Raw genomic sequence first — 26,326 nt, 5'->3', positions numbered from 1 at the left:
AGAAATGTAGCTCTTCGCACCCAAATCTATTTCTGGAAATAGTATCTGCAAAATGATGAAAAAAAGCGAAAATATTACTGAGACCTGTTAAAAACTTTCAATATCTATCTCTCGATGCATACATCTAACTTCAGTTGTCTGTGATTTGGAATATTTGCAGTTCCTCCTTCGTCGTCGACCGAAGAATCCTTGGCTGTCAAAACATCAGGTTCAGGAGTAGCAATAAAAACATCCTCAATATCAGTAATATCGTTTACCAAATCTAATGCTTCCTTTGGTGTAAAACCATTAGCATGTATTGCTACCAATACCCTAAAATATAAGTCACGTACTATTACACATATACGGACAAATGTTCAGAGTTACCATAAGGTAACATAAATTTTGAATGATATTTTCTAAATTTTGGCTAAGCATTTTTGCTTCAATTGTTTAAAAACAGTTTAAATATAAGTATTGTCTCACGTAATGTATAATAAAAAAAGGATCCACGGACACTACAAAATAAATATAAATTATACGTACTGTCCGTCAACGTCCATTGATGATTTTCTAAATTTCTAAAACTTCCACACATATTATTAGTAAACGTGCGTCTCACTTGGGGATTAAATAAGAACTAAAGTGATTTGCCAGGTGACACAACGTGAATCAAATAAATCCACTGCACTTTACTGCAGTCAACATGAAATGTTTCTTCACTAATCGATTAAGGAATCGGTTCTGTAATTTGAAACTCGTGCAATAGCTCTTTTTCAACTGGATTTTCTTAACTGTGTTCTCTTAATTTAGCCACATAGAGTTGTAAAGCCAGAATGATGATGATCTCATATGTAACCCTACTTTCACTTAAAGTGTTTCATTGTGTATAACAGTTTGTTCATACATATTCAAAATTTCATCATCATAATAATTAGTTGTCTTCATTATCAACGTAATCATGATAATGGCGATGATCTGCCTTATGTAATGAAAATTGCATGTGTTGTTGATCTGCTGTGCATAATTCCAAACAAATGCTCAATCATTGTTTTTTTTTAATGGTCAAGAATTAAAAGTACGTCCTCCCATTATTTTTCGTAATCCTAGTAGTGCCTATCAATATTTTTTTTTGTAATAAAAGTTTCCCACAACTAATGACAGTCTTCAAGTATTTTTTAAATCTCTTGATGACTGCCGCGATCCTGGTCATTATGTTCAACACGGGTAATTTCGAGCGTTTTCAAAACATGCGTGTACATCAACATAATACCTATATGTATCTGTAATAAGCCGAAGATAATATACAAGTGAAACGTATAATCAAACGCCATAATGGCTATATGCAAATAACTATGAAAGCGAATAATAAAATAATAAATCGTTTTAGTCAAATTAGTCGGATATATCGTTTGTAATTTATTTTAATCCAACGTTGAATGACTTGTAATAATAGCATATCGACGACAGGCAGTCGCGGCCTGTTACATTCGGATTTTTACGGTAATTGTCTGGCCCCTCTTGTTATACAGGTTGTCCAAACGTTAAAATAACTCTTTGATTTTATATACATATCTTATTTTCACCAATAACACTGGCAAGATCATTTCTGTACAATAACCCCAATTCCTACCCCTTTCTGTGTTTTGGACCCATCAGTTTAATACTGAGGGCATCTCTTGTGATACACTCGTTACTTTGTTTCTACTGTGAATTCGAAATCTTGTTTTGCAGATATGTCTGTGGGCATATCCATGAACTGCGTTTCTTTTTATTTATAACCCTTTCTTCCAGTATCGAAGAAGTTCTAACTACAGGAAACACTTAACTAACAATTTTAGAAAGTCGTTTGAGTGTCTTTTTAATTATGTATGTGTGATCCGATCAAATGATCATACTTATCTACTTCAATGAAAAGAACTAAAACCCAAGTCATACAAATGTCAATTCCCTTTAGCGACATGTTGTGCCTAACCGTTTCCCTCAGGTCTTCTTTTATCTTCATTTTCTACGCCTCCCAGGAAGCAAGTCAGCATTTCTTCGTTTTGGGTAATTAGCGTCTCGACGTTAAACATGCTCGAATCATTTTAACATATTATACTCTCCCATTTTGGCATCAATAAATTGATGCCTCCCATAGACTTCCCCTAATATTCAACACTCTTAAGTTTATCTTTTTTTCATCCACTCGTCACTCCACTCATCCATCTAAGTATTCTCATTTCTGACATATGCATTCGTTGTTCCACTTTCTTTTTTACTGTCCCACATTCAGTTTCGTACATCACAGCTGGTCTTACGAAAGATTTAGAGAATTCTCTCTTCAGTTTCATTGGAATCTTTCTGTCATACAGCTAACCACTTACTTCTTTCCACTTCATCCATTTCACTCTAATTGCTCAATACCCAAAAACCGTGGGATCGGCCGATCACTAATCAGCCTAGGCGAGAGGTGGGATGAAATCGGTCGATCAATACTCGACGCAGCTGAGGAACGAAAGCGATAGATCAATACTCGATCGCTGGTACGGGAAAGGACGGTAGGCTCTGATCAGATCTCAAAGAACCGAGGTAGGAGCTTTTACCAGATCAATACTTCGAATCGAACTCGGTTTTCTGTCGTGGTTCGCGGCGTTTTATATTTTTGTCAGTGTTCCATATCCAGCGCGCATTGATGGTAGTAGTAGGTTATTGGTGGGGGTACAGGTATGCAAAGAGAGGACCAGCCGGCGGTAAGTGCTGACAGTGCCATCTGCCATCGTTACTAGTTTCAGTATCTGTAAGTATGTATCTTAAATTGTTGCTTCACCTTCCTACATTTTACGAAATATCCTAACATCACAGAAAAGACTTTATGACATCGTACGTATATTTTGTAAACCTTACTATAATTGCATACGTAATATTTTATGGACAATCTGAGTAATATCTTTTTATTCAAAAAACTGCTACCTATGAATTAGCGGACAATAAATTTGTATAATATAGAAATGATATTAATATTTGTATATTTAATACTGATACAGCTTTTTGGTTTTCGATAGAATACCGTTATAACAAAAAGCAATATATATTGTTGCGTTTAGCTTTGAGGATTATAACGAGCCATACCAATAATATGTTTTGTTGACGAGATCACTGATGCTTTTTGAGTTAAAACCAATTATACAAAATGCACCGGTTATGAATTTAATATGCTTTATTTAATCACCGGGAGATATGAATGTCACAAACGCATACATTTAAATTTAGTTAATTTAAACGAATTGTTAGTGTATATAATATTAAATATATTAACTATAATAACAAGCATTTCGTATAATATATTATCGACGTTTTTTCTTAGCACTTTTTGGAAAAGATTGGGACATTATGATATTTGAAGTTGATTGAAAAAAAAAACATTTAAATAATGTACATTTGGAGTGTCTATCCGATTGGCAACTGGCTGTAACTTGACCCTGCAGACACTACTACACTGATCACGAACCAACGCAATATAGTAACGCATTGGTTCATGACCAGTCTAGTAGTATCTGGGGGCCAGGGAGACTGACACATCGAAAGCCCTGAAGAAGACATCAAAGAGGATGTCGAAAGCTCAGCGCAATGATAATCGACGCGGTTCAACTCGAAAGACTGTTAAGTTTAATAATAATAATTCTTGTAATAGTATTCATTTTAGCTCTAGCTTTAATTGTACTAACCACCACTATATATATTATGTTTTGACAATTTACTTTTCGTACAAATAGTTAATATATTTTTTGTTGCAGGGTTCGGACGCCAGTTCGGTGATATTTGCGTCCACTCCGGCGTCGAGAAAGCACGAATTCCCAGGCGCCCTGCCTCCAAGTCTACCCAGTCTGAGCCATGGTACTAGCAATTCGCCAGTACCGGCTCCGACGCCTCCGAATCTTCCGGTGCCGTCGCCCGCTCCCGCCCAGCAGCCGCCGCAGCACCCACTGCAAGCCATTCCGTCGGCATCGGTTTCATCGGCTGCCAGCGTCGTAACGCCTTCGCCTACGCCGGCCGTCGCCATTAAACCAATCACGCAAGGTAAGTTTCAAGAGGAAGTACCGTGAATGAATAGTGACTAAAATATGTAGATCATTTTTATTACTTACTTAAGAATATTATACTATAGTTTTAAAAATAAATCGATTGTTAACTGTTAACAAAAACGAAATTCGCCGATGACATAATCCTAATCACCGAAAAATAATAGGGAAACACTACATGTCGCAGCTATTGACAAACTTAGTGCTCAGAAAAAATATTTTCATCGTTGGAACTCAAATAGAGGAGACTTTCCCTGCATATCAGCGAAATTGGTCGCTGCATCAAAACCCAAACTTAAGAGCATTAGGAGTGCAATAGATTTGATCTTTTGTCCCCTTCTGTAGTGACAGAATACTACTAAGAATCTGGACAGTTCATGTTGTTTGAAAGCCCCATATTCTTTAAAAAAAGCATTACGTCTATTCTAGAAAAAATTGTGAAGCTTAGAATTCCAAAGGCGTTTAAAAAGATCCAATACAGACTCAATGCACGGTATTAGCAATCCTCACCAGCTGAAGGAACACCACAATGGTCGACGACTCTACTGACCAGTTACCAAGGACTATTGTAGTTAAAGAGTGTCCTTAACATATTTACGTTGTACTTCTGTGTATCCTGAGTAACTTTAGTTATTGGGCGTGAATACTTCCGGCCGTTTTGAGTCTCTGGATACGTTGAATTGAATGATCAAAATAGAAACTAGAATCAATGTTGAATACAATAATATCGAGTAAAAATAAAGAGGAAGGACATAAAAATAGTCAAACAAATAACGAGTTTGAAGAAATGGAACGCTTAGACAGTGAACACGAACACAGAAAGTTTTACAAACGAGTTAGCATCAAAAGAAAAGCTGAAGTCACAAGCAAACCATGTTAATCGACAGAATGGAGCTAATCTGTTCAACTAAAGAGAACATGTACCAAAAAAGTGGCAGTAACACTTTAATAGAGATACGTCATGAAACTATCGAAATTGTTAAAGGATTTCAAAAATAATACATCCAAAGAAATAAGAAAGGGAATATGCATGGCTAACCGCTGTTGCTTTGGCCCATGCTATCATTCAAGATAGGAAACATGGGCAATTACGACAAGAGATGAGTTGCTTATTAATTTTGACAGAAAATATGGAAGATCGGATATGGCGCAGTTAACGAATAGGATCAATGAAAAAGACGAGTAGGATGCTTTGAGACATTTCAAAACCCACGGAGGGCTGTGCGCCATCTAATAATTACGTTGAATAATTGAGTTACCGTGGCCAAACAATCCATCCTTCTCCAAAACTTTTCAAATCCAAACAAATATGTAGTCCAAACAAGAGAATCCGGCCCGTTTGTGGCTTGAACCATGTCTGATATTCAAATATTCGGGATTATTAAAATACCGGATAAAACTAAATTTTCTCAGTCGTAAGATAAAATTGATATCAGGAAAAATTCATAGAAGTGAAGATTATAAATTACAACGAAATATTATTCAATCTTTAAAACTATAATTGTTTACGAAATTCATAAATTATTTTACATATATATTAAGTTTATGTACTGATAAGTTATTTTGCATTTTGCCGAAGCTTCAAGTGCCTATAAATTAAAAAATTCGATAATTACTGGTGACTGTTGATTCACGCTATCTCGCTCGTATCTCAGTAGTTACGTATTTTGCAGTACAGTAAATAAAACTGCCAAGAGCAAAGGCATAGATGATAAAGATCGCAGCGAGCAAATATAAGAATAAAAGATGAAGTTTCAGACATAAGATTTACACGAGGAGTGAGACAGGGATGTATATTGTCGCCACTAATGTTTAACTTCTATAGAGCACACATTGGCCAGGAAGTGCTATGGACGAATATTAAGAATACGTTGGGTTGACCGAGTCACGAATGAAGAAGTATCATGTCGAATGGCCACAAGCTCTAGAAAAGTAAGTAATATTTACTATAAAAAAGAGAAAATGGGAATATTTTGGGTCATCTAATGCGGGGATAAAAATACACATTCCTACAAAATATGCTGCAGGGAAAGATTGAAGGGTTAAGGTATCCGAGCCTAAGAAGAATGTCCTGGATGAGAAATTTAATGCAGCTGTAAACAAAGTTGGAATACCCTTGATGATATCCAATCATCGAGAGGAGAGAAACAGAAAGAAGAAATAAAACTGTGAGAATCGAAGTTTGTAGTGTGAGAATGTCTCAAACTAAATTTAAATCGAACAAATCGAACGTGTAAAATGAGTTTTACATTTTTATTACAGACATCTTAGAAATTTGAATTTCTAAGATTTCTATGCGTTCTTATGTCACAGTACTAAACCATAGGATGCTGTATTAGAGAAAGTTTATTGCAATTTATGAAGTATTTTAAAAACAACATATATTTTGCATGATGTGTCTATACTTGTCTGTCCCAAAATTTAAGTCACAATCCTTGTATTCAGAAAAATAAAGGCAATCTATATTAGTCAAAAGCGACGGACAAATTTCTACTAGCAGAAAGGCATAGAAGGAATAAGAATTTATCACTGATCACTATATGTCTTGCTGTAGTTTGTCTTTAATCGGAATCAAATCCAATGGAGCGTTTGTACGTCTATGTTTTATTCACATAAATTCCATCTAAACAATAAAAACAATCGTTAGTTTTTTTGTCAAGACATAATTAAGAATCTCAGTACTTTTAACCAAGTATGATTCCATAATAAAGATCTATAAAAACACGGACAGGTGTTTTGCTCGGTTGTCTCTGAATATGGAAAGAAAATCTGTCTTGATGACATGAGATATAAAAACAAAGAATGCCGGCTGGTACTTTTATCGTTAAATATCTAATGCAATAAAAGGATTAACAAGTGGGATTTGTTGCCATGTACAGATTGGAGCATAGATCGACGTAAATAGACATACAGATAAATATCATATACGTAAAGAGAATTGACATCGTTTGATTGTAAAAAGTCGATACGTCGAACTCTACGAATACCGATATGCTATTAGAAAATATTTCCGAATCGACGATAGATGTTTTTATTTTGTAACAAGTGTATGATCGGAGATAATCCTATTAAGCCGTCTGAAATAAAAAGAAGATATGTTTTAGTTATACCGAACAAACGTTTGATAATGCGAAAATTGTTCGATAACAGAGAGATGACGCAAATTCGGGGAAATATTTTCCAGCGTTCTGTTAAATAGAAAATGTCGACATATTATACAAGAGCTTCGGAATCTTGGAAAAGATTGAGAGGATTCAAAAGAAAAAAGTTCGCTAAGAAATATCCTAGAAAGTGGAAGACCTGCTATAAAAACTTTTAAATATATAACCTTCCTTTTATCTGGGAGGTGTTGAAAGCTAGAACTATGAACGGTAGGCTATGTGAACGGTACTTTGTTTTTTGTAGTATATTTTGGATGTAATCCGTGCACCAAAACGAATAAACTGGACTGTATGCACTGGAAGGGATGCTAGATCATACCACTTGGCTGATATAAACTTATAACTGCTATCAGATGACGGAAAAACTTATTGTCCCAGGATTTGGATATATTAGCACTTCCGAATCACACCAACGAAGTTTGAACATATCAGCTCCGACCCAAAAAATTAACAAATTAACAAATTTGGAGCCGTTTGGAAGTACAACAATTTTCCGGCAACTAAGAGTCGATGCTGTGGAACAAATGATCACCTACAAGCACTAAAAACAGTGATTGAAAGTGTGTTGAGTATATTATAGCACTCACGTTGATATTCGGACTTAGAAAGATTTTGATACCGTGGAATTGCTGGAAGTATAACTATAGATACGCCCATATCCGTTAAACTCCATGACTTTACGGAAAAAATATAGGATTGAGTAAGAAATTAGACAGTTCGACACCATCTCCCTTCAACTATTCACGACAGCTCTGGAATATACGTTTAAGGAACTAGATGGACTCAAAAGGAAATAAATATTGATGTTGAATACTTAAGTCACTTGCGTTTTGTAATTGATATTGTTATTATAGCCGAGAATTTAAATGAATCTTACAAAATGATGAAAGAACTAAAACAGGCAATGGAACAAGTTGGCCTGAACATAAACTATAAAAAAAATACATGACCAATTTAGTTTAAAGGGATTTTAGGAGAATAGGTGGCAAAAATAGTACATCAGGATTTTAGCTGTATTTACTTGGGACATGAAATTAGAATAGGAAAAGACACTCAAACCTGTGAGATTCGGCGCCGTATAGGTTTGGGATGGACAGCATTTGGTAAAATAAGACATATTCTAAAAGGAACGCAACCGATTTGCTTAAAGAAAAAAGTTTACAAACAATGTATTTTGCCATTAACTTAAGAATAACCCAACAGATGTCATGGAAAAGATTGCACAAGCTAAATGTAGATTGGCTGGACATATAGCACGTTTAAATGATAATAGGTGGACCGGAATACTCAGAATGGAGACCTAGAGAAAAAACGGCAAGAATCACGATATAATGTTGTCGGAACATGGATTATAATAAAAAGAAACTACATCATATGCACAATTTACTTAATTTGAACACCACATAATGCCTTACACGGTGGAAATTTCATGTTTCACCACATTATCAGCATACATTATATCTCAATTGAAATAGACCTGTTATTTCTTACAGTTCCGATGAGAATGGAAAGTACTTAGCACTGAGCTCTGACAATCCTACTTTGACATGAAACTTTATCAATGTATCACTCTTTTCCACACATTTTCGTACACTAGTTGTTACTGAATGGTGAATGAATCCCGTATGCTTACAATCTTTATAAATTTCCTGATTTCTGATTGACATCGATCTTTCCAAGCGATTTAAATTATTTTAATTCGGATTATAATTACTATTTAGAGCAACTATTGTCTAATGAACTTGCTTGTCTTTGGTTCAACTTATCTTCACTGTACTTACCCGCTATTTACGTATTTATTTTATTTATTCAATACCACATTTAACTGATTAAGCTAAACCGTTTTACTGCTCTCTGTCTCGTAGTATCATCTCTACTTGCCCTCTGTATATTATTATATTGGTTAGTTTATCATTTTTCACAACAGTTTTCCAAGCTAGTAATCTTGCTAGAGCAGTTGTTCGTTTTTATATACCACGTGTATACATTTCAATAATCAATCTTAAATTTTTTTATTATTTTACAGAAACTCTACCGCCGCCACCAACGACGTCGATAGCCAGCGTCATGCCGCAACCGCCTCCGGTAACGATGCCTAGCGTTCCGACGGCAGTATCGATGCCGCAACCCGCAGCTGCTCCAATTGCTCATCATCCACCAGCACTCGATTCTTCAAGCATTATTCCTGGTGGACATGCGATGAGAACCGAAAGTCCAGCGGTTGCTACCTCTGCTAATGTCGCCGTTGCCCCGTCTCCGAGTCAGTACCATCATCCCGCGTCGTATCAGCACCAGGTAAGTTCATAGATCTTTGAGTGTTTGATAATTTGTCATCTTCGTTTATCATTGATATGTTTTTATCATTTTCATAATTAAGCCATCCGGCTCTCAATCCCTTTAAGTTGTAATAATGTAGGACGAAATGCATTATTGGGGAGTAGGTGCAGATTATTTTCAATTTGAAGTAGTCAAGAGAGAATAACAATACATCTTTATGATAAAATCTTCCTTAAATAACAATTTTTTGTTTTTTTTATTTTACTTACAAAATTTATTATATCCTGATTTAAGACTAATTCTAGATAACCACGGGATCAAAAGGATTGAGCTCTGGTGGTACTTTTTCCGTGTTATCGAGCCCCAGGTGACTTGGTATGCTGGAGTGTCACCCAAAAATTTTCGTACACATCTGGACGTCAAGAGTAGTACAGCTTTCTTCATGTTATTATAGAGATGTTCACTCAGACCCAGTTTTTTATGTTTTCTCCAGGAAGTTCTTCGGAATGGCTTCAGCAGTACTGAGACTAATAGAAATTGTATGTGTACTACCTTCCGTTGTCTCGGCATTTGAATTTCCAGATTTCTGTACTTGGCGATCTTTTCGTTGTACTTAACACGCAGATTATTGTTGTTAGCTTTCGCCACATGAATGTTAGTTTGTTAACTAGTGTGAGATCTAGTGTATTATGGGCACTTGTTGATCTGTGAGCAGAGTGCGGTCCCAGTATTTTACCGTGTAGTTGTTATGCTCAAGCATCCTGTCAGGGACATATTGATAATAAAAGAAATGGTTGGTTTGTAGAGGTTCTAGTTCGTAAGCTATCTCTTTATGAATGATCATTCCTACTGACTCATGCCATTCCTTATATTCAGTTGCATCAAATAACTGACAGCCTCCGATAAAATGTTGGATGGATTCCTGAACTTGACATTCTTATCAGCATTTGTCGTTTTGGACCTGAGGGTCTTTGACGATATATTTCAGGTAATTTTTGGTTAGTATAACCTGATCCTGAACGACGAGTAAGGAACCTCCTATTGACATTCTTATCAGCATTTGTCGTTTTGGACCTGAGGGTCTTTGACGATATATTTCAGGTAATTTTTGGTTAGTATAACCTGATCCTGAACGACGAGTAAGGAACCTCCTATTTTAGGGAACATATTTCCTATTATCAATTAATAGTTCGACGCTGTATTGTCGATACAGTCTTGGCTGACGTCATTGAGATGTCGCCCATGTAGATGTTTACCCATTCGGTGTGCATTTTTTCTTCCTCAGAAAGGTGGTTACTGCGTGTTTCTAGTTCCGTCAGTTTAAGCGGGGTTATGTGATATGTGATCTAATCCGAAAATCGCGCGATGTAAAGTAGGTGTCTCATCTTGCATCTGAAAATAAGTTCTTAAATTAGCAAATTGTTTTTCTAATTGTCCACTATAGCTGCAAGCATTTTACTCTAGATGCTGCGGTAATGACATTCTTTCAAATTATAGTTTGGTTTGTTTTTTTTTATTTGACCTTAACATTTTTTTAGATTATTGTACGGTACGATTTTTTCGAACTCTTTATAATCTCTAAAGTTAGCGTTTTACTATATTTCGGTAACTTCTTTTCCATACAACGTGTTTTCCTGAAAATCTTTTTTTATTATACACAACAGTATGTTATTAGCATTCTAAAGGATCTCCTATTATTGATTTCGTATTAATATTTCATTTCTTTTACAGCCAACTCCATTGTACACTCCCTATGCAACAACCGCCACAACAGCACCTCCGCCTCACACTGCTTCTCCATACATGTCGACTCCAACACCTATGACAGCAACGGCAGTAGCGCCGACTGCTATGAACGCAGCCACCGCACCACCTGGACCACCGCAGGCAGTACCACCACAGGTGGCGGTTGTTCCGCCACAAGTGGCAGTCGCCAAAGTGTCGTTGCCTCCACCTCACATAGAAAGGGAAAAGATGTTGCCGCCTTCACAGCAAAGAGGGCCTAGCCCCATTAGAGAAAATCGGGAGAGGGAAAGCTACAGGTAAGCATTTTGCATATTCCCATAAACTATAAATACTACTTGTTTACGTCCTTCAATATCCGTGAATTGCGTATCGACAGAACAAAAAATAAAGCATTATGAAAATATATGGTTAGCTGAATATAACGTGAAGTTCGTGAAGTTCTGCAAAATATTGACAGATTAACCTATTAATTCTTGTTTTTATTTTATAATACTTCAATGACTCTTGGTTCAATGGCTCCAAATAATTTTTATACCAAATATCTTTTTGATCCTTTGGTTTCTTCATATTTTGATAATTAGTAGTAGGTACTTGGATAAATTTTTTTTACATTTTTATTTACTTTTTTCTGACCTCATAAATGTCTTTTCTACCACTCATCTTCCTTTCATAGTGTTCATGCTTCACTAATATAACCATGGTTTTACAGATAATTTCGAAAACTATTACAATTTCGTAGTGGGTATTTGGTTCGCTAATGGTATGACGTTTAAAAAGAATTCCCAAATTGACAAGATTTGTCAATTGTCCTTCGGTGGTTTTAAATTTCAAGTACCCATATTGTGCTTCCTATTATGTATCTCCCAGTATGATACAAGGATGTATTGATATCTATTTAGCCTAGACCGGTTCCATGGATAAAGAAAATATTGAGTTACCATAGCAATGAAGAATAACATGTTAAGTTGCGAAATTAAGTTTAAAAAATTGATGTCAACCGTAATTACGAAAACAATTGGAATATCAAGTTTTCATCAAGTACCTGTATTTGAAGGCATTAAGAAGTAAGCAGATTTAAGAAGATCTGCTTAATACCCTTAGCGATGAATGTCCTTCGTATGCGGCCGTTAAAGTCGTATTGCAAGCTTCAAAAGAGATAAATCTTCATTAAAGATCGGACTAGTTTCTATATCCCGTCCGTTAAATATCGATGCAGATCATTATATGATTTTATCAGACCGTCGAACTGGGCTGAAACGAATTTCTGAGGCACTGAATATTTTACATGAGAGTTCACGTCCATTTGAATATGAAAAAAATTCTTTAAGCCTTGTTACTATGGATAAAACTCGGGTACATTTCTTCAAGAAAGAAACAAAACAGCAATTAATGGAATGGAGACATTCTAGATTTTCATGACCAAGACGTTTCAGAAATCTGCTGGAAAAGTTCTGGAAAAAAATATAGAGAGGGGACGTAGAAAGGTGTACAGATGTATTTTATTTTTGCAAGACAATGTTCCTGTACATCTGTTGTGCAATCAGTTCGTCGTGCAAAGAATTGCAAACAAGTATAAAAGCTGTTAAATTTTCTTCAAACGTAAAGATGCTAGAACCTAAGATAAACATTTTTTTTAAGGCTGGAGGCGATGCAAGTTCGTTCTAATAAATGTAAATAGGATGGCAGCTAGTGTAAGACCAATAATGACATGCATCAGAAACAAGACCCGACACAGCCACAAGACAAAGGCTACTGGAAACGGCAGAGATGAGAGTACTGAGAAGAATTACAGGAAATACGCTGAGAGATCGAAAGAGGAGTGAAGACATTAGAAGAAAATGTAACTTACATGGAATGGAATAACCACATAAGGAGAATGAGGGAGACCCGCGTGGTCAAAATGGAAAGAGAATAATCACCAATCGGTAGAAGAAGTGTCGGACGACCGCGCAAAAGATGGAGTGGCAACTTTCAATAAAGGTATCAATCCACCAATGAACATGCAGAATTGCTTATAAAGGGGAAGAAGAAGAAGACTTTTAAGTTTTGTTTTTTAATAGTTTTTCAATATATACGTATTTTGTTCGTTTCCATTGATTTCAAGAACAAAACGCTGCACCTTGGTGATCATTCTTTTGTTGTCTCCTTTGATGAAAAATTGTCCTTTTGGATCTCTGCTTTGGCTAGATAAATGAGATTTGTTCCTAAAACAACAACACATTGCAGGAGAAATGAAGGGAATAATAGATCCCAAGCAAAGATCTACAAAGACCTTCTCTGCCTGTAAATCCAATGACAATATAGTTTTAAGCAGTAAAAAGTTGTTCAAAAACATTAGTTATGTTAGATATTTAGGTTTGATGTTTTTATTCTTTTGGTGTGATCGAAACATCTCAAATAAAGATAAGAAATATGCAGTAGAAACAATAGTGGACTCGATTTTCTCTTATGGAATCCAGCTCTTCATTGAGAGTATTAAAATAGACTGAGATGCGAAGGATTGAAAACTTATAATAAACAAAGATAATAAACTGCGAAAGAGAGCAACAGAAATAATTTTGGATAGAATATAGATCATAGGTCTAAGGTCGTTTGGCCACCTATTACGAATGCTGGAAAGGTATGTGACAGTCTAGAGACATTGGAAAGACATCTAGCTGTTTATTTTTTATCTGTTTATTTTTTATTTTATTGGTATTACTACATTTATAAGAGAAGGTAACAATGTGAGTCCAAGATAACAATATTAGTGGTTGAATTACATCGATGGAAATAATGTAAACTGAGTAGTACATGTTCTTCTTAGTTTGTTGTGCCGTATCAAACGTTGGCAATCGTGAGTGCTATTTGAACTCTGTCCAGCGCTTTTCTGAACAATCTTATAGTGTGTTCTGTTGCTTAAAATTCTGCCAAGAAATTCTGCAATGACCTTGGACTCTTTTTACGTTATTTTTAGTAGGCACTTCTTTGTTTGTGACTGTCAATCTACGTAATTCGCAACATAATCCGTTAGGTACACACTTCAACGGCTCCCAGTTTCTTAAATGGCATCTGTAATAATACCTGAACATACGAATCCTGCGAAGGATGAACACAACTGCGGATTTGGTCAACATCGTGAAGAGCCGTAAGCTGTAGTACTTGGGACGTATAATGAGAAATCAACGTAGATACGAGCTACTTCAATGCATTTTGCAAGGTAAAATTGAAGGAAAAAGGGCCCCAGGATGAAGAAGAATATCCTGGCTTGCTAACCTGAGAGCATGGTATAGAAAGACCTCAACACAGCTATTTCGTGTAGCAACCAACAGAGTCATCATTGCCAGAATGATCGCTAACGTTCGGAATGGACAGGCATCCTAAGAAGAAGATACGAATCCTTAACAGTAGAGCTTATTTTATTCGGTCTCATGTTTTATTAAGTGCGTATCCCAAATATTTGTGCTACTGAGAGGACTGCACTGATATTTTAGCGTGGGTTTCTCGTTTCTCGCTTTTAGCGTTTCTATTTGTTGCTCATAATTTCATTAAAAATCCCGAGATAAACTACTGTTGAAAAATGGTTATTGATAAACCACCAAATGTTTCTGAGTGTGTAGGTGTCAACTAGCAGACAGCTTAACATCAGTTACTAGATTATCATAAAATAAATTTATTTTTCACCGTGCTAATGTTTTATTAATTTATTATCGAAATCACGAAATACTCCTAAAATTTGGACTGTGGCAATAAAACGTCTAAATAATTATTATTTATGAATGTTTTTACACAGTCACAATTTTTACATGCTATAAAATTGTGTAAACAGAATAAAAAAAATATTAACGGCTATACCGATGGCTTCCACTTAAAATTCGATGGAAATAATCTTATGCATATTTTAACATTCAATAAGTAGTTGCATAAATTATAAAGACATAATAAATAATAAAGATATATGACAAGAGGTTGTTAATTCTTTTATAGTGTGGCCCAAGAAATAGTCATATATGAGACCAATATTCTTTGATTTGTAATCGATTTATATCAAATTATCCATGTGTAATGTTAACATATACTCCAGTCGTCAGAGATGAAAATACCACTGAACCTCAAAAAATAATACGAACAAGCTGAATTTTTCTAAAAATGTCTGAACTTCTATCTATCTATATAAGGATTTTTACAGCTGTCGCCGCCTTACTTCTTTCAGCCAACGTCTCCAGTCCTTTCTGTTCTGCCATTCTCCATTGCTAAGGTCTCGTCTTTCCATGGCCTCGTCCACTTCATCCCTCCATGATCTTCGGAGTCTACCTCTTTTCCTCCTTCCTATTGGACTCCAATCCGAAATCTTTGCTATCCACCTTGTATGATCTGTTCTTCTCACATGTCCATACCAAATTAAACGTTTTTTTCGATGTAGCTGAGTATGTCTTGTTCTACTGCCATTCTTCGTTTTATCTCCTCATTTCTGATGCGATCCATTTTTGTCACTCTGCAGCTTCTTCTCATGCACTCCATTTCAGTTGCTGTGATTTTGGACCTGTTTCGTTTATTTATTACCCAATTCTCTGCTCCATAGGTCATTATACTGCGTACCAAGGTGCTATAAGTTCTCTTCTTTGTATTTCTGGTAATCTGTCTATCCCACAGTACCCCGTTCATTTGTTTAATACATGTTCTTGTCTGTGCTAATCTGCTGGTTATCTCTTGCTCGGTGGTTTCCATTTTTTGAGAGTGTGAATCCTAAATATTTGAATTTGTCAGTGCCGTTAATTTCCCTATTATCGTCCATTTCCAAGTTTCTCACTGGTTCTTGCTCTGTTGTTAAATATTCGGTCTTTTCTAGATTTATTTCCAGTCCATTTTTTGTGTATTCCTTTTCTAATTTTTGGAGCATATAGCACATCTTCTTCATCTTGAGCCGTTACCAGCTGGTCATCTGCAAAGCTTAATGTGTACAAGAAGTTATCCCGGATTGGTATTCCCATTTCCTTTTCCATGGTTTGAATATTTGTTCGAGGAATATCTTGAACAGTGTCGGAGATGTAGAGCATCCCTGCAATAAACCTTTTGTGGTCTTAAATTCGTTGGAGTATTTATTGCCGGTTTTAACTCTTACCTTGTTGTTATTGTAAAGGTTTTTTTTTACGGCTTCTATTAACCTCTGGGTTATTCCGATTTCCTTCATCGTGTTCCATAGTTGTTTTCTGGGGACCGTGTCATATGACTTTTTTAAATCTATGAATGCCATGTGTACTGGTATATTTTTTACCATTTTTTTTTTTTCAATTAATTGTTGGAGTGTATAAATATGGTCTATGCAAGATCTTCCTGCCGTGAACCCCGCCTGCTCTTCTCCGATTTTATTTGAGGTCTCTTTTGATCAGAGTGTCCTATCGACAAAAATCAAAATGCGTTTTAAAGGTGAAGAGTGCATATTTCGTATGCAATTTTTGTATGTTGTTGGAAATGAAGTCAGTTTCTATAAAGCTGTTAAATAAATAAACGTTGCGCAATTTTTGCTATTTTTCACGATTCTCATGGGATCAATACAATGTATCACTTCAATATGGAATTTCATTTGTTAGAGCCTAATCTTCAAAACCTATACCATGAAGTTGTAACGAAATATTTTGTTTAGGCTTTGGAGCCTCTTCAAGGGTAGGGTTTTTTATTGGGGAAAGGTCAATTTGCATATTGCCGCTCTCCGGAACTAAGTGGTGGCTGTAAAGCAGTAGTGTCAGGAGGATTTCCTGCCTTTGGGTGCCGGTTGGACCTAAGTACTAGTTCTGGTGGAAACGGTCCTTTTCAGATTGTTGAAATTTTTGTTTTGTTCGGTTCAAACGCGTGGAGTATCTGACGGTTATTTTGCCTACCACATAGGGTATTACTATAAGGGGTTGAAAATTGGGGACAGAAATTGCTAGGTTGGGGATAGGGTAAGCATAACAAACCGAAACGTTTGCGAACGGCTGCTCTTGGTTTGTTTGGAGAGCTGGGTCGTGAGAAAGTGAATGAAACAAGGGGACTGGAATGGGGTAACTAAAAAAATCAATCAAAAGGGGTACTTACATGGATCTCCTGGGCAAAACCACACAAGAAGGTTCCTAAGCTATTTAAAATAGACTCCGCTTACAAAAATCTTCCTGTTGGATGAAAAGATAGGCTTTTCTTTCCTAAAAATACAAAAAGGGGTTAGAAACTTTTCAAAGGAACTTGGTTTAGGTAAAAAAATTACATATTTATTGTTATCTCGCCACAAACAGTTACAAATATAAACAATATTAATAAAATACAAAAACGACTTACAATGTTGCTATCGGTTTACAAATCTAGATGTTGGGGACATTATAAGGAACTTTAATTATTAATTGGCGACCTTTTGTAGCGGAAATAAATTATTACAAATGAAAAATATCTTTTTAAATGGAACTATGCATAGGGGTTAACCTTTTTAAAAACAAATCAAAACGAATTTTAAATTTATGGTTAGGCATGTACCAAATGTCAAGAAAATAAAGCTAGCTGTCATATGCCAATATTAAATTTTAAAACTTTGAGAATAATTAATATGACAGTTAGCCACTCCCTAACATTTATAATTTTACTTATTACAATTTTTTAACTTGTTATAAAAGCAATTATTATTGATGGAAAATGTCTATTTTTACTTTAAAAAAAATTAACAAAGAAAAGTACCTGTTTTTCACTAAATGTTATATCTCCTTTAAAAGTTCCGGGGTTGGAACTGGACTCAAAACTCACTGCAACACAAACAAATGCGTCTCACAAACTGCAAAAATAGTCTGGAATGACCTGGGACAAACAAAATGTGGATGGAAGCTGGGCACTGGATTATCTCGACGCAATCTTTGAAACTTGGCTTTTTAAAAACTCAATCTTTTGTTTGGAACCATGGGGTATCTTTTAAACTTGTTTGGAAGGCCCCTCAGATGAGACACAGCACGAAAACACAACAGTGATTACTCTGACAAAAATTGACACATTACATTCGAAAATGATTAACTTTTTTACAAACAAAGTGTGTTGGTTGTTTGCTTGTGTAGATGTTGTTTGTTGTAGTATGGTGTATGGTGTATAGTGTATGGGTGATAGTGTTGGTTGAGCGTGTTTTGGTGAGAGTGTATTTTGTGCTTGTAGGTTTGTGTAGGTGTGGGGGTTTTGCGGTGGAGGATCGTGGTAAGGAGTGGATGCTTTGGATGTGGACGGGATAGGAGTGTGTTGTTCTGTGTGCGTGTTTCTTCGTGTTTTCTTTGGTGTGGTGAGTATTTTTGGTGTTGTGTTGTTTGTGTCTGTGTATTCTGTGGATTTGCGCTTGGATATGGTTATGTGACTGTGGTCTGTGATGGCTTGCAGATCCTCCTCCCATCCTCTTATGGGAATAGGACCTGTTGTGTAGAGGATGGCTTGATTTTCAGATGGTTCCATTTCTAGGTTGAAGGGGATGTCTCCAAGGAGGTTGTGCTTTTTGAGGGTGCGGTGAAATTTTCTTGGACTGGAAATTTTTTTTGGGATTAATGTGATGAAGTATTTTACGAAAGCTGCACTATTCACCCTTAAAATGCACTTCGATTTTTGTCTATAAAACACTCTGATCAAAAGATATCGAAGTTTTACCGTCGAGTTAATAAAAACTTTATTTAAAAAATTGATTTCGCGCCCGTAACTGACATTCAAAATCGTCGGTCGCTTCAAAAGTTGTTTCTTACAGAACGTTAATTGTACACAAAAAGTGCTAATAGCGTTTTTGTTCAAAATCATCTCAGCTAAATTTCTTGTTTGAAATATTTTTTTTCTACGGCGTATATATTCTTTGGTAAATCAATTTCTTCTGTTTCTCCTCTACGGAGGGGGTTTTAGGGGAGAAGGAAGCCCGGGGTTAGAGCGGCAAACTTTTTGCATCTTTTGGTGTCCCAAAATTGACTTTCTAGGCAAAATTCAGCTTTTTAGAGATCAAATATCTGACGACTGGACTAATACTTAAGTAACAATAAATTCTTCTTTGATATTAACATATATTTCAATTAAGGATATGAAGGCAACAATTCAAACGATGTAGAGATAATGAAATACCGCTACTATTAGACGAATTATCGATCGTAAAATAAATTAAGAGAGAATCCAGCTGATTTAAATCATCTGGGTATAAATATGAAATGGTGTTGAACCGTGACTCAGAGGTCATTTAAACAATTTCTCAATATAATTAATTACGATAAGATAATGGGATTTTTTTACAAATAAGTAAAATCATATATTTATAAAGAAGATTTATATATGTTTACCAAGAGTAAATTTCCATAAACGTGAACCTTGTTTCATTTGAGCTATTAGTAATGTCATATTTTTTAATCGTTTGTTTTTGTGTCTTTTGCTGCTATTTTGTTATATAAAATGATTTTTAAGTCGGTTTAGTCTCTTTTATAATTCAAAATTTTCTATTTTCAATGAAGCTCTTATTTGCGGATCTTCCTGATATTTCCATCGGCCCCATTTTTATGAATCCGTAATATTGTAACTAACAACACAATGAACCGAATTACTAAGAGGTAGGCCCATGACACTGATATATTTTGTGTCTCGAAGGCGCCGTTGCTCAGTTATTATAGATGATGGACGCGGTCGCTTAGGAGAGTGGGGAACAAGCGAAAGATGTAAACGAAACAAAAAATGGCGCTACTTTATTTAAATATTTGAATTCCAAAAAGCAGAATTGGGATGCTCATAATTCAAAAAGAAAACCTAAATGGAAGGACCGATATGAATCTCAAAAAGAGAAACGAAAATATATTTAATATATAGTAAGATTTAAGTAAATCTTTGAAACAGGTTTAAAAAGAGCACAAATAATAAAATAAAAAATATATAATTCACTACATAAAAAAGTAATAATAAGTACATTTATTGAATATTAACATTAAATGTGATGCAAATCTATTGTATATTCAAATTAAGTTTGAAGTAGTTGTGCCTGGTTTCGTAGTCAGCAATAAAAACGCTTTAAACTCCTCAAATAAAAAAGAAAAAAATGTGGAGAATACTGCATAAATATTATTCAGCCTTAAATCCAAGTAATGTCCACAAATGGCTATTACTGTTCATCGGATTAGATAATTGGCTTAGCATTGCCGAAATCTAATGGAGATTTGGCAGGTTACCAGTCGAAATTAAGAATATTAGCGGAGAAAATTTGTAGAGCACCGGTCGAAATTAAAAATAATATTGGTGGCGAAACTTTGCGGAGGCCCTGCCGAAATTAAAACCCCGAAGAAACAAGAAATAGAAAAATAAAACATGTATTTAATTATAGAATATCTTACCCAATTAAAAAGTGACAATAAAAGAAAGAAAAGTTCGATATTTCGGATAATGCTTGAAAAAAAATATGGCCTCTTATGGCTCATTCGAGGCATAGTAGATAGCAGAAGGATTGTTTGAAGAAGAAGAAGAAGAAGAAGAAGAAGAAGAGTATCTTAGCTGAAGAATCTAATAGAATCGTATGGTTTCAGCTTAAAACAACTCTTTAAATCAGTGGCTTCGAAAATTAGAGTGGCTATGTTGATAGCTAACCTCCGTAGCGAAGATGAAATTTAAAAAAGAAAAAGAAGTGGTTGAGTTTACCGAAAGTACAAGCTGATTATAGCCGCAAATGTCAAACATGGAACAAAAAATTTCGGCTTAGCAGTGTTGGCATGTTTTTATAATGTATATGCTGTATGCTTCAAATATAAACGGATAAAGCTTAAGAAAAGTACATTTTGTCATTATATTATGTTATGAATTCTGCAATTTTTGATTTATATAAAGCAAGAATGAGTAAATATTTGGGTCTTTGAAGATTAATTACAGTTAATTATTAGAATTTTTTTAGCAATTACACTTTGATAGATTAGGGGATAGATTTGGCAATCGTTAAATCAGCAGATGCCAGATTGCAACTGATCTTTGGAATTTATCTCGAAAGAGACAAATATTTACTCGTTATTGTTTCATATAAACTAAAAATTGCAGAATTCATAAAATAGTATTATCAAAATTTACTTTTTCAAAGCTTTCTCTCTTTATATTTGAAGCATACAACATATGCATCATAAAAACATCCCAACATTGCCAAACCGAAATATTTTATCTAACATCATTGTGGTTTATTCCCGTACTATAAAACATTCCGTGTATCTTTTAGTATTATGTTTTTGCTAGTAAAGAGTTGATGCTTTATGGATAATTGATGACTAATGATCACTTTTCGTGTCGTTTTATATATAATTTAAATGTCAATATGTTTATGTTTATGGTATTATTGCTTTTGCTGTTTCGAGATAAGTGCTAGGTTAAACATTTTACGATATATAAGTAAATATAGTCGGTAATCTCGATTTAAATACACAAATTTGGTACACATTTTTTAATGCATATTTCTTTTAACCTTCCAGTAATGTCGGAAGCCTGAGTCGAACCAGCATCGCGACGACAACGCTCAGCTGTCCCCCGCCCACCACCACAGTGTCTTCTAGTCTAGCACCAAGCAATTTAAGCAAGCCATGGACGTCGAGTGCACCTTCCGTCGCCCCAACGGCAGTATCAGCCGCTGTGCCTCCAACCCAACTAAGTCCAGCCCCTCCGAGACCAACGCCACCTTTGCATTCCAGTTTTCCTGCTACTCCAATGTTCGCCACTCCACTACCGCCGCCAGTATCGAGAGCTAGTCCCATGACGGTACCATCGGCGATGCCCCCCTCGAATCCTAATCCCTTTTCGGCGGAAAGTTTGTTCCAGTCTAATAAGTATCCAACAAGTGAGTATTACAATTTGAGTATTATTTGATTTGAATGAAAATTTATTAGTTCTTATATAAGTAAACAACTGTTTTAAAATAAATCTTAAACACTTCGTTTGATGGAAGTACAAGATACAATTATTTAGTTTCCTAATGTAGTATAATTTAGTGGCACTTACCCAGTTCTTAGGTAAATACCCATGAAATCTAGACATAAAGGAAGTTATCAAAACGACAGTGTACCAGAAAAAAAGTGCAAGAGCAGGAATTATTACCAAACCACAAAACCTAAGTAATAAAGTAGTCTGTCTAATTATCAAGGGAACCAGAGAAATAAAAAGAGATAAGATACATGGCAATCAGAATCGGAAAGAAAGAATGGGAAAGAATATGAGCAAAAATATGAAACTAAATAATGGCTTTTCGCAGGATTATGTGCTTGCCCTTTTACTTTTTATAGTCTATATTGCTGACATGGCTACAACCGAATCTCGCAAGGTTAGATATCCAAGCACCTTGCAACAAGCCACCAATCCTTAGAAGCTGCCGATCCATCTTCAGCGAATACTTAATATAGATTACAACCAACTACTACATAAAATGAAGTCTCGACAATAGGCTAGCAAACAGAGAAATACAAGTGCATCTTAATAACTATTGAACTAATAAATACCCGAAATACCTTGGCATTACACTAAACAGAATAAGAACACCTGACGAAAACATCAGCAAAACTAAAAACACGTAACAACATAATACACAAACTCTGCGGCACTATCGTCCTCTGCGTCCACAGTATCAAAATCCTTCGCTCTTGGCCCGATATATCCGGTGACAGAGTACTGTGCACATCGATGTGGCTGAACAGCACACGTACCCACCTGGTCGACACTCAGCTTAACCGTGCTATGCGTATGATAACAGGCACAATTATACCCACCCCACAATGTGGCTACCCACCCTTAGTAATATAGCTCCTCCCAACCTACACCGCGAACATGCATTGGCAACAAGACAATACAACAACATTATGGATAATCGTCAACTTCTAGTCCACAACGACATTTCCGATATTCTTGGAAACCGTGTCTGATCCAGTTTATCCAACTTTGACTTAAATATCCGATGAAAGTAAAACAGATCTGTACTATCATAGTTTACTGGACATCACAGACAAACCTGACGAATTTTAACGTCCCCTTTTCTAAGGAAGATTTGGGAAGCATTTAATCGAATCAGAACAAACTGGGAAGATGCGTTGACTCACTCTACAAATGGGATAAGCTTCCCTCGCCTTCCGTTGATTGCGGCGCTACGAGATAGCTTGATAGATCAAGCATATAGTAGAAGATGCCCACACAGAGCATACACAGGCGACCCTAAGGACTTCGTAATGGCAAGAATAAAACATCGGAATCTACAAAGATGTAATATTTACCATAAGACCTGGAGCATATTAAAGCCAGCCGAGTCCCAACACACGCCAAGGCGACGGGCGACCCTTGCATTTATTTTTCTAGAGCAGCGCATATTGAACCCATCCGTGGACTGTCGCCGTGGCCAGTTACTAAAATGACTTCAATCGAGATGCATGAAGACGTTATGATTATGTGTAATCGTCCTCATATAGTCCTCGTGCCTGGTATCATATACTCTCCGTTCGGCTCGCGGAGATAAGAATACGGCCGAGGTCAGAAGGCCTTACCTCTCGTAAGAGGCGACTAATGGGTAGGAATTGAGAGGTGGAGAGCCGTCGCTTGAGGTGTCGGGTTTGTAGAAACGCACACGGTCGCTTAGGCGACACGGTCACCGGTCTACATTCCTAGTATCCGAGACGAGACTCTCGTGGGACCACTCTACTCTCATTCCAAGAGAACCTGGCGAGGTTAAACGAGCTGGGCCCGTACATACCTCTCTTGGTCTTGTGTCAAGCGTGGTGTGGGTGCCCCGGCACGTACCCGTCAGGAAGTGCCAGAGTGGTAGAGGAGAGATCCTCGTCGGCGACCTGTCTACATGCGAGGTGGAAATTTCTCTGCCTGCTTCGCCTATCCGCCCGTGGGTGGGATAACGGATAGGTGCGGTAATCGTAACACAGGTACTACGGGGATGGTGAAGCCCCACGAAACGTTTCTGGTATACTTGGCGTGGCACCTTCATTTTGGTGTCGGACTCGTAGGGGCAGTGGATTCGTTAACGGTCGTATAGCCGAAAGGCCAGGTAGACCAGGGTCCTGCCAGTTCTTTAATTGGAGGGCACAAACGCTTTGCAGTGGTATCATATACTACGGAATGATCCCGAACGAGTTCAATCAGCTTCTCTATGTCCATCTCGGGAACAAAAATAAGTAAAAGTAAACAACAGGGAGTAGTGTGAGTGGAACACGCACGCTATGACCCACGAAAACTGTATGCTTTACAAAACTATCCACGCATTTCGCCGGCGTGTGCTGGGCCTTGGCTGGGTTCAATAAGTGCCGGACCTAAGAAAGGTTAACATTACCGTGGCAATGAAAATAGTTACGAAGTCAGAGAACTGGCAAGAGGAAGTAACCATATTTAAAAGTGTAAAAGAGATGAAGTCTTTAAACGAGAAAACAGGAAAAGAAAAGCGTAGATATTTAGGCAGATTTCCAAAAGTAAACTTGAGAAAGCAGAAGAGATTGAGAAAAGAAAACCATGAACGTATGTTGTACAACTTGGCAAATTTCAATTTGAAGTGAGCAAACAAAGAACGGCGACCATGCTATAAGTGCGTTAGATATTAGAATCGCAGCGTAGATTTATTTATTCAAATGTTTTCATGAGAGCTTGGTTACAGATTTTGTTTAAAGAATTCCGTAATAGATATGTATTTAAAGAATTTTTCATATAAAAATGATTGCACGTCATTCAAGATTTACGACGTCAGAACACCACAGCGTTGCCAAAACATCAGAATAGTTAGTAAGTGAAGAATTTTTACAATGTCAACTATTTGTCAAACTGTTATATTAACAGTAAATACACTTAGTTTTAAGACTACTGCAACACACTAAAATACATAAGAAAATATTTTAATACAAAATTATATATTCTAAATTTTAAACTTACCTCTTTTAGAGCATAAAAACGTCCCGCCATTATTTAGCTAGAAATCACTATTTAGTTGTTTTGGCATATCACAATCACAATACACAACAATAATTAGTTTTTAAAGCTATTAATCTAAATTTAATATGTATTTATAAATAGAATTTATTAATATATAATATATTATGATCAAATTGTGTAAGAAACCAAAACATAAACAAAATTCTTACTCTAAAAAAGCGGAGCGAACACTTTAAATAATTTTACCACACGCTAAACTGTCAAAAATTTTGAAGTATTCCCATATCAGTTGCGTACAATTGTCTAATATATTTAATTCAAATTATTATTTTGTGGAATATTAGACTATTTCATACAATTTATATTTTTAATAATAACAAATGTTTTTGGTTACTTAATCAATATAATTCTAAAATTCCCAATATAATGATGCTTACATTTTTCTGATTATTATACCATGTTGACGCCTATGAAAGATCGAGCAGTTCCGTATGGATTTCGTATTATTAGCTTTGTTATGAAATTTAACTCTTAATGTTGACGTTCTGGAAATTTTAAATATAAGTGACGTCACTTTATATAAATTGTGACGTGCAACGTTTTTACTTTGAAAAATGGTATACATCTTGTTAATACAAAGTAAATTTATTTAACAAATTTTATATATGGATATCAAATCATCAACCAGGAGTGACCACAGGCGAGAGAAAACACTCCCCCTATGTGCTGTTTTGACCAAAATCTCCTCTCCTTGCAGGTCTGTTACAATCAGCCTATTTTCTTGTGCGCCTGCTATACCTAGAAAGGCGGTTAATGCAATATCTTCATTATTAATGGAGTTACTGATTTTCTGAACTATTTCGTCCAATGCTGTTTCTGTTGATTTTCCTTCTTGATATGCATGCTGGTTTTCATTAAGAGGATGATCCCCAATGGCTCCTCCATATGTCTATCAAGAATTTTTTCTATTGCCTTGCAACACAAATGATGTAAGAGTGATCGGCCTCCAGGATGTAGATAAGACGTTTTATTGTCGCCCTATTTTGTGTAGGTATACCACCCTTACAGTCCTTTTTGTATTAGGGTAGGAAATATTCCATCTTTCCGTGGAGATTTAAATGAAGCAAAGTGATTTTTGGCCAACTTTACATTCTTCGGTTCGATGTTTATTGCAGAGAATTCCCAATCTTCTTTCCTAGGAGAGACTGATACTACTTTCTTATGATGTTGTCC

At 36.0% G+C, this 26,326-nt stretch overlaps 1 protein-coding gene across 5 annotated transcripts in view; it reads left to right on the top strand.

Annotated features, from left to right (window-relative positions):
- Positions 1-26,326, top strand: part of LOC140445836 (uncharacterized) — a 630,732-nt gene that overhangs the window by 576,290 nt on the left and 28,116 nt on the right. For all 5 annotated transcript variants that reach the window (XM_072538213.1, XM_072538212.1, XM_072538211.1 and 2 more), the window contains exons 6-9: positions 3,756-4,038; positions 9,228-9,496; positions 11,210-11,520; positions 21,661-22,022. In XM_072538213.1, coding sequence (XP_072394314.1) covers positions 3,756-4,038; positions 9,228-9,496; positions 11,210-11,520; positions 21,661-22,022 — 1,225 coding nt within the window. The remainder of the gene's footprint in view (positions 1-3,755; positions 4,039-9,227; positions 9,497-11,209; positions 11,521-21,660; positions 22,023-26,326) is intronic.

The sequence above is a fragment of the Diabrotica undecimpunctata genome, chromosome 7 (genome assembly GCF_040954645.1).
Source record: "Diabrotica undecimpunctata isolate CICGRU chromosome 7, icDiaUnde3, whole genome shotgun sequence".
In the NCBI taxonomy this organism is placed as follows: domain Eukaryota; kingdom Metazoa; phylum Arthropoda; class Insecta; order Coleoptera; family Chrysomelidae; genus Diabrotica; species Diabrotica undecimpunctata.
This window is presented reverse-complemented; position numbering and strand designations above follow the sequence as displayed.